Consider the following 9,345-nt stretch of genomic DNA (forward strand, 5'->3'; position numbering starts at 1 on the left):
CTAGATTTTGACAGATTAAAAATTGAATTAAAATATTTCATCATTCATTCATTCATTCATTCATGTGCCCAACCAATATTTATTGGGTGCTTCCTCTGTGCTAAGCACTGCCCTGGGTACTGGGGAAACAGGGATGCACCCTATCTTCACAGAGCAGACAGTGTCAGTTCCTTAGGATGCACATGCCTGGAAACCAAACAAAGATACAAGCACAAAAGGAAGGCAAAAGGAGCAGACATGTGTATAAAAGATCCACCAGCTCACAGGCCCTCTCATAGAGCCTACTCATCCTTTGCTCACTAGCTGTGCAGATCGAAGCCTGCAAAACAATGTCTCAAATGCAGGAGGATTGTTAGAGGCAGGCATTGATATTAGAAATGATAGTCAAAAGCTTAATGTTGGAGGATTTTTTTTTTGCAAAAAAAAAAAAAAAGTTTTTTTGATAGGGGAGGGGCAGAGGGAGAGTGAGAGAGAGAATCTTAAGAGGCTCCAAGCCCAATGTGTAGCCCAAAGTGGGGCTCGATCTTACTATCCTGAGATCATGACCTGAGCTGAAATCAAGAGTCAGACGCTTAACTGACTGAGCCATCCAGGTGCCCCCTCAAAAGCTTAATGCTTAGGGACGCCTAGGTGGCTCAGTCAGCTAAGTGTCTGCCTTTGGCTCAGGTCATGATCCCAGAGTCCTGGGATCAAGTCCCGCATCGAGGTCCTTGCTCAGCAAGGAGCCTGCTTCTCCCTCTGCCTGCTGCTCCCCCTGCTTGTGCTCTCTCTCTCTCTCTCTCTGAAAAATAAATAAATAAATAAAATCTTAAAAAAAAAGCTTAATGCTTAAGGAGTCTGAAATAATGAAAAAATAACTTGAGAACATGTTTATGTATTATTTGTGCAATAAAAAAAATAATAAACTAGAAAAGGAAACACTGTAGGAATCTGCCAGATGGCTAAACTGTGCTTGCCTCTGAGAGCCAGGATTGGGGTGACATTTCTTCTTTACTCTTTTCTGCACTTTCCAAATGTTTTATATTTACTATGATTTTTTAAAGTCCATTCTAAAAGATGAGGCCTACTTGGTCAAGACCACATAAGGTAAACAGAATGAAGTGGGACAGAAGAATGGTAGACCCCAGAGCCAGTGGAACACACACACACACACACACACACACACACACATCATTTACTCCGTGGTATGCATAATCAAGCCTTTGACATGGTCTAAATTGGCTTACAGGTGCAGTGGACTGAATGTTTGGATCCCTCTGAAATTCCTATGTCGAAATTCTCACCTCCAGTGTGATGAAGTTTGGAGGTGGGACTTTGGGGGATGATTAGGTCATGAGAGTGGAACCCTCATGAACTGGATCAGTGGTCTTCTTATAAAAGAGAACTCAGAGAATAAAAATAAAAAAAAATAAAAGAGAACTCAGAGAACTCCCTCACCCCTTCTACCACATGAGGACACAGCAAGAAGACAGTTCTCTGTGAATCAAGAAGCTGGTCCTCACCAAACACTGAAATGGCCGGCACCTTGACCTTGGACTTCCTGGCCTCAGGAACTGTGAGAAATAAATGTTTGTTGTTCAAGCCACCTGGTCTATAGTATTTTTGTTGTAGCAGCCCAAACAGACTAAGACCGTAGGTTAGCCGCTCACGCATAGGTTAATCAACATTACTACACCTGAGAAACAAAACAAAAACTGATCATTGGTAATAAGACACGAGCAAAGAAATAAAAGTGTAGTTTTTTGTATGTATAGCTAGATAACCACCCTAGCAAAAGGTGTGCATGCGTCCAGAGTGGAAATGAGTTTGCACGAGACAAAAGTAATGTGGATTTGTTTTTCCCTTTTTGCTATTCACGGGTCATTTATATTAGTGAAGCTGATAAACATGTACTTCTTCGTCCCCCTCCTGAATGAATACTACATTTGTGGAAAACAAAGAAGCCTTCTTATGTAACAAACCTCAAGCAAACCTTAGACAACACCAGGTGGCCAACGACCAGTGGTGACTAAACACTGTCCTAGAGACCACAGCGTGACCTTCACACCCTCACCTGTCATACATCGTTGTGAGAAGGCTCAGAGTGAGTTCTGAAGCTCTGGGATGCACCTGTCCTGGTTTTTCCACCGTGACTCTCTGAAACAGCTCCTGAAGAGCCCGAAAGAGCTGCTGCACAGGGAGGGGGCTCTCTCTTGCTTCCCAGAGGCTGTGACGTAGGAGGACGTGCTGAATCAGGGCGCTGTCCATCAAGTCCACTGTGGAAAGCAAACAAGAAATTGTCTTTTTTTTTTTAAATTTAATTTTATTATGTTATGTTAGTCACCATACAATACATCATTAGTTTTTGATGTAGAAATTGTCTTATTTTCTGATGGGAACAAAGGCTTCAAACAAAGCAAATGTCATCTAGTGTTTAATTAAGACTTCTTTAATGGCAGCCATTTTCTTTAAAGGGAATGATATGAACACTATTGGATGCATATCTCTTGTGTAGAATTCAGGCCTTATTAGTCGAACAGCAGATTTGATTTTGGAAAAGGACATCTGTTAGTAAAGCCTAGTTATAACATTAACATTATTCCTAGTGTAACCTCTAGGATGTTGCTTTATAGAATGAAGTTGAAAGGGGAAAAAAGTGAGAAAGTTGAAAAACAGCCTTCCAAGGAAGTTAGGGCACTGTGCTGAGAAGTGGTGAAAACATTTTTTAGGCTGCTTAAGTGAATTGAGCAAATTTATTTTTCATGTTCAAATATAGTTTTCCCTGTCTGCAGCTTTGCTTCAGAAGGAATATTGTGTTAAATGCATTTGCCTAAGTTAAAAAACCCAGGGACCTTTCTTTTTTTTTTAAAGATTTTATTTATTTATTCGACAAAGAGAGAGAGAGGGAGAGCACAAGTAGGCAGAGAGGCAAGCAGAGGGTGAGGGAAAAGCAGACTCCCCGATGAGCAGGGAGCCCGATGCAGGCTCGATCCCAGGACACCGGGATCATGACCTGAGCCGAAGGCAGACGCTTAACCATCTGAGCCACCCAAGCGCCCCCCAAAAAACCCAGTGATCTTTATAAAAGAATTGTTGCTGAATTATCGGACTCTTCCGGTCCTGCCCTTGCCTCAATATTTCTTTCTGTTGATCTTGGTTCCATCGGTATTATTATCTAGGGAAGGCACTTAATGCCAAAGTTGCTTACAAAAAATAATGGTTTATTTCTTACATTTTTTTTTACGACCTCCTAAAAATTTTACAAGGCAATGAATACAAGGAAGAATGAAATAGAGCTAACCCTATGGTTTCTTGCAGACAGAGGATAACAGACAAAATTAATAAACACCCACTTGCACCATCTGAGAGATGAGGATGTCAGGGGCGCCCAGAGCTGCTGGTATTGAAAATGCTTCAGTCTGTGGAATGATAAAACCCTGCGCTTTTCTCTACTTCGTAAATCAGCCTTACAGATAAGAAATCTAGCAAGTATAATAAAATTTTTTATGTGTTCTCTGATCCTGCTTTCAAGAGGAGAGTCTACAAAAGTGAGGAGTAGATTTTCGGATGTGACTTTAATAACAACCTGGCTGCAGGTGGTGGAAGGTGCAAACTGTTTTATCGTGATTCAATCGCAAAACTCATCACCTTGGCCCGCGCGCTGTACACAGGGCATTCTTGTCTTCTGCGGCGAGTTCCGTATTATAGCAAAACAGATGATGGTGGTGTGCGAGCGTCTCTCCACAAGATTTATGTCGTGCTCTGAGATCCTGCCGCCTCGAGCTCACGGTGTGCTTTATCTCAGGCTTTGGGACTTTTTTGTTTTCAGATTATTGTTTAGCTATCTTTTCTAGGGAGAACTTTGAACTACTGGTTTTGTGTATTGTTAATATTCCCTGTGAGTATTATTCAGGTTCTAATGCGGGGGGGGGGGGGGGACGTTCAAAAAGGTGTATCCTCAAATTCTACCGTTGGTCCACACCCAGGCATTAATGAAGGAGGCTTACACGAACGTTTGCTGCTAACTTTCTTTAATGGGAGAAATTCCCCAGGAAAATAGCAAAATTTAGGGTAAATTTTTGGTGAACATACTCTGCCTTTTGTTGATCCCTGGAATAATAAGTAATAGTTATACGTGAATTTGTCAAAAATCTTTTTTTAAAGCTGAGAATCCCTTCTTCAAAGACCCTTTTACAGAATGCAGTAGGGAAAATAGAGAAAACGAGTTGAATGGTTGAAGAGATGGTCTTTTGGGTTTCCCTCAGTTGCCTCTACTTCCTTTCCTGCCCTACTTCTACCCCACTTTGTGAAGCACAATTTGAAAACCACTGGTCTAAATAACTTATTAGGCAGAAGGCAAACTATGAAAAAAATTCCAAACTTCAGGAGAAATGTCATATGTATAACACAAATTCTTTAAGGTCTGATCTGATAAATATCATAAATCACTTCACGTGAAATGCTTATTAGAACTTATTAGAAATCAATAACTTTAGCTAGGTTGAATCCATGTTGTTTTTCATACATAGAACCCAATTTATTTCATTTTGGAGGATTTTTACTAAATAAACATTTTTACCATATTTGGACTTATTTTACCCATGATAACAATATAGGAAAAGAAAACCATGGCATTCAATCAGATATAAATTTAATCCCCAAAAAAGCAGTTCTCAGAGAATTCTTAAGATAGTTTTAAGATTTGTGGCCCAAGGATGACTCATCTGAACATACTTTTGCATGTTCAGAGAGAGGGGTACGATTTCAAAATGTCAATCTTATGTGGTAGAAGGAATTTTTAATTTTCATGATTCAATCTATAAGTGTAGATTCTAAACTAACTTATTTTACAGTTTTATTTTGTGTCAATATTGGTATCCTAAAAAGGAAACAAACAAAAAATGTCCAGAAACCAAGTAGGAAAAATGAAACAAAAAAAATGTAAACCCTCGTCCACAAGTTATTTTCTCTTGTCGGGCAATGAAGCTCCACATGGGCAGCACATACGGGGCGTACCCTCCCCGCTCCATCTTCTCTGTTACTAATGGGGTAAATGCATAGATCCAACCTTCTGGAGCTAGCAGTCACTCGCATGGGGGAATTCTTGTTTTCTCTGTGAATTTTACATCACACATCAGCATCGTATTATTTCAAGTTTTTAAAGAGATTCTGTACTTACATTGGCACAGAGTTTGCACTGATCGTAATTTGAAGGCTGTTCTGTAAATGGAATTCTCAATACTGTTAAGGGCATCTGGAAAGAAAACATGAAATATCATGGATAAAGGCCGGTCTCATTAGATAAATCCCACATCCGAGAAGGGAATCCTAGAGATCACGTAGCCCTGTAGTTATTTTGCAGGTGAGGAAATCAAAGTCTAGAACTCTCTTTCCTACCTGGGAACAAAAAATAATGGTTTCAGTGTCCTAGGCTGCAAGTGACCCTACAGGACATCCTCTGAGTCTACTAAACTTTTTATATAAAAAGGAAACAGCCTAGAGGCACCTGGGTGGCTCAGCTGGTTAAGCATCTGCCTTCAGCTCTGGTCATGATATCAGGGTCCTGGGATTGGCCCTGCGTCAGGGCTCCCTGCTCAGTGGGGAGTCTGTTTCTCCCTCTCCCTCTGCCCCTTCCTCCCCTTCCCCACTCGTGTGTGTGTGTGTGTGTGTGTGCTCTCTCTTTCAAATAAATAAATAAAATATTTTAAAAAAGGAAACAGCCTTATGAAACAAATAGGATTAAAAAAACTCTGTGTAGAATATAAACTCGATTTTATTAATATATTCTGGTCAGATGTACCCACATGAATTTATGCATATATGAGAGTGACACAAAAGCTCTCCATCCATTCATTCCTTCAGCAAATATTCGTTGAGCTCTTACTATATGGCCCCAGCATGATTCTAGGCCCTTGAAATACAGCAGTTAACAAAACAGATACAAATCCCTGCCACGTGGAGCTTAATTTCTAGGGGCATTTGTGAAATTGTTAATAGACGCTATCTCTGGTTGCTTGAATTCTTAGTATAGTTATTTTCATTCTACTTGTTGATATCACCTCAATGTGTTTATAGGGAGCATATGTTATTTTTATAATCAGAAAAGAATTATTAATATACCTTCTTTTGAGAGTTACCACCACCAAAAACACTACAACGATGGCTAACAGTTCTGAGCCCTTACAGGGCCCGAGTGCTCATATGCCCCTTTCACAGTGTGGTGGAGAAGAGAAAGCTCTGGAGCCATAACTAGTTCCTTTTTCTTTTGGGGAAATTAGTTTACTATTTGATCTTCATTTTCTTCATCAGATAAATAGGTATGTGTGCTGGAGACTAGAAACACAGGCAGCCCTTTAGTTGCTGCTGAGCAGGCCCTACAGCAAAACAAATCAAGGGGTTGCTTAGTGGATTTCATCCATTCAAACATATATGGCAGGATTTTATGGTGATATTAGTTTCTTTCTTATTCTTGCAGAAGTGGGAGAATTTAGAGGATGGAGAGGCAATTTTTCCACGTCCATTCCTGTGTGTGTTCCAAGGTCTAAACTCTTTTTACTCCTTTGGAAGTTTGAATAGCTTCTCTGTGTTTAAGGGATCTCCTTGAAGTCAGCCCACCCAGGCCTTCTTATGAAAGGCCCATCAAAGAACTCAAGCCATTCATGGAAATGGGAGAGTTTGACTCAATAATAATAGAATTTCAAGGACCAAGATCAAGGGCAGGTTGTTCTTCCAAAGCAGAACAGGGGCACTGGTTCACCAGAAGAAAGTCAAATGGGTGCTGGGTGACCAGAGGAAGAGGTTCATTACCTCAAATACCATCGGGATCCCTCACTTTCTGAATCCTCAACCTCATCCTCTCTCCTAGCTCCTCTTCCTTGCACACACGTTCTGGATTCCCCTTGCCTTGAAAACCAATCTTGATTTCAGTGTTGCTCTAGCTAAGGCTGTCTCTTTCCTGAAGGGGGAGGGAGGTTGATGCCTGGACAGGAAGTCCTGAATACTTCAGATCAGATGTTCACCCTAAGAACCTTCAAGGTTTTTATCATGTCTTTAAGGAATGGCTCCTTCCCAAACTTAACTGGGTCAAAATTTCATACCAAGCCACAGTGACTTGGTTTTGGTTTAGAAAATAATGTTTCTTGCCTTGGAGTGTTGTGGGGAAAAGTCCTAGCTGTTACACACATGGGTATTGAGTGCCAGGCACTGTGCTAACCCACTGAGGGGCTTATGGTGCCAAACCAGGTCAGATCCACCCCCGGGGAGTTAGAGCAAACCAACAGCTTCTCCTGAAACATACCCTAATTCAATGATTGATATATGATCATGAGTGGAAGACACTTACCTCAGGTGAATGTGCCTAAAAATATCATTAAACAAGCGATCTTAAGAACCTTCCACATCCTTCCCCCCCCTTTTTTTTGAACAGGTGCAACCATATCAAAGAAGCTACAATTTGCTCTAAATCTTTTGTTATTTAATATTTCCCTATGTTCTGAAAATTCTTTTCAGTTTTCAGCTGAGTATGGAGAAGTCAGAAGCACCTCTGCCCTCTATCTGGAGAAGGAAAACAAATTGAGAGTAGCCAGAATAGTGTGAAAATAGTTTACAAAACTGTAATGCCCAACATTTTCTTTCCTTCTGGAAATTGGCCAGTTTTTGTGCCCTGGTTCCTCTCAGATGCACCAAATGAATCCAGAGACTCAGCAAACTCGGGGCTCTGCAGGTTTTCCCAGATGCTGCCGTTGGTGGAAGAGCCATTCGGTAGCTGCTCTACCATCTGGCCCACGGCACTCCTGTCAAATTATGTTTTGCAGTGTCATCTGATGAAGTTATGCAGCATAACATGGCAATCTGTGATCGAGTACAACGTGGAAAATGAATGAACATCTCAGGTGATTCACTACCAGCTCTGCTTCCTAAAGGCTCTTTTTTTTTTTTCCTTTCCTGCTGGTGGGAGAAAACTCAAGAAAGGAAGAAGTCGTTTGATGTATGAGGCCCAAAGCTATGAAGAAAGTAGTTTTAGATCCTTAAAGAAATAATAATACAAGCTACATATGGTCTTGTTCATGGAAGCAATTTGACTGGGAAACATGTTTTGCTTTAAATGATTCTTGTTTTGTCACTTCCTACAGATTCTGAGAATGTAATAAACTGTCCATCATCTCTAGTGGGATGATCCAGAAATAGATATTTTTGGCTGGTGGTCCTCAAAGTGTGGTTCTAGGTGAGCAGCGTCAGCATCACCTGGGAACTTGTTAGAAATGCATGTTCTTGGGCGCCTTGGTGGCTCAGTTAAGGGTCTGCCTTCAGCTCAGGCCATGATCCCGGTGTCCTGGGATCGAGCACCCCCCCCACCTGCCCCGTGTTGGGCTCCCTGCTCAGCAGGGGAGTCTGCTTCTCCCTCTCCCTCCCCCTGTTCATGTTCTCTCTCTCGCAAATGAATAAATAAAATCTTAAAAAAAAAAGTCACAAGACACTCCTGGGGTTACCCCGGCATTCAGAGGTATTGGTAGAAAGGGGAATTACTGTCTTCGTACCCATTTATGAAATATTTATACAGTGTCAGCTGTGAGAACCTTCACCCAATTTTGGGCCCACATAGTACTGTGAACTTACCCTTGACATTAAAATATCTACAGTGATTTCATTTTAATAGTAAACCATGAAAATATACAAAAATAAGATAAGCCACTTTTTGTATATTTGAATAACAATTTAAAGTGTAATTATATTGAGAACAAGTCTTTTGTTAAATTACTGTTGGTGCTTTGGGGACAATAGACCAAACACTCATCTATACATTATGAATTTCTGTTTAGAAAAAAAAGAAAATCTTTTTAATCACCCACTAGTTTCTTTTTCTGCCAGATGTCAAATGTCTACTCTTCTGCAACTCAGAAGTCTGAAAATACAACATCTGTGCCTCATTTTTTTGTTTACAGACTGTGCTCAGAAACTTGAGAATAATACTCACCTTGTTTACCTGGGTCCATTTCAGGAATTTCTTAGAATGGCAGATGGTAAGAGGGTCCCTGTAACTGAAAATAAGCCAGTATTTTAAGCAGAAGGTTTTGCAGTGGAAGAGGAAGGATGCGAGAACAAAAAGACGACTAGGCAAAGTCATTTCACCTGTGGAACGATGAAGAAAAGTGTTCAGGGAGCCTGTGTAATCTCTTGGGAGGATAAAAATAAGGAATGTTGGGCTAGGCGCTTTTTATACTTAGACCCTTGTGGGGATTTGGAGCTGTATCTCCGTAATTGAGAACAGCTCCTGAAACTAATATGGTAAATACTTGGAACTTTTGAGGCATTCTAATTTCAATCTCACTTCAAGAAAATGTAAACTAACTTGAATTTTTAAGGACA

General features: G+C 40.7%; 1 protein-coding gene across 1 annotated transcript in view; it reads right to left on the minus strand.

Moving 5' to 3' along the window:
* The window catches only part of DYTN (dystrotelin), a 48,477-nt gene extending 39,505 nt beyond the window's left edge, over nt 1-8,972 (minus strand). The window contains exons 1-3 of the mRNA XM_036107954.2: nt 8,954-8,972; nt 5,159-5,233; nt 2,054-2,255 (exon numbers count right to left, since the gene is read on the minus strand). Of these exons, the coding sequence (XP_035963847.2) occupies nt 2,054-2,255; nt 5,159-5,233; nt 8,954-8,972 (296 nt within the window). The remainder of the gene's footprint in view (nt 1-2,053; nt 2,256-5,158; nt 5,234-8,953) is intronic.
* Nucleotides 8,973-9,345: the final 373 nt, after the last annotated feature.

This window comes from Halichoerus grypus, chromosome 4, assembly GCF_964656455.1.
Source record: "Halichoerus grypus chromosome 4, mHalGry1.hap1.1, whole genome shotgun sequence".
NCBI lineage: Eukaryota > Metazoa > Chordata > Mammalia > Carnivora > Phocidae > Halichoerus > Halichoerus grypus.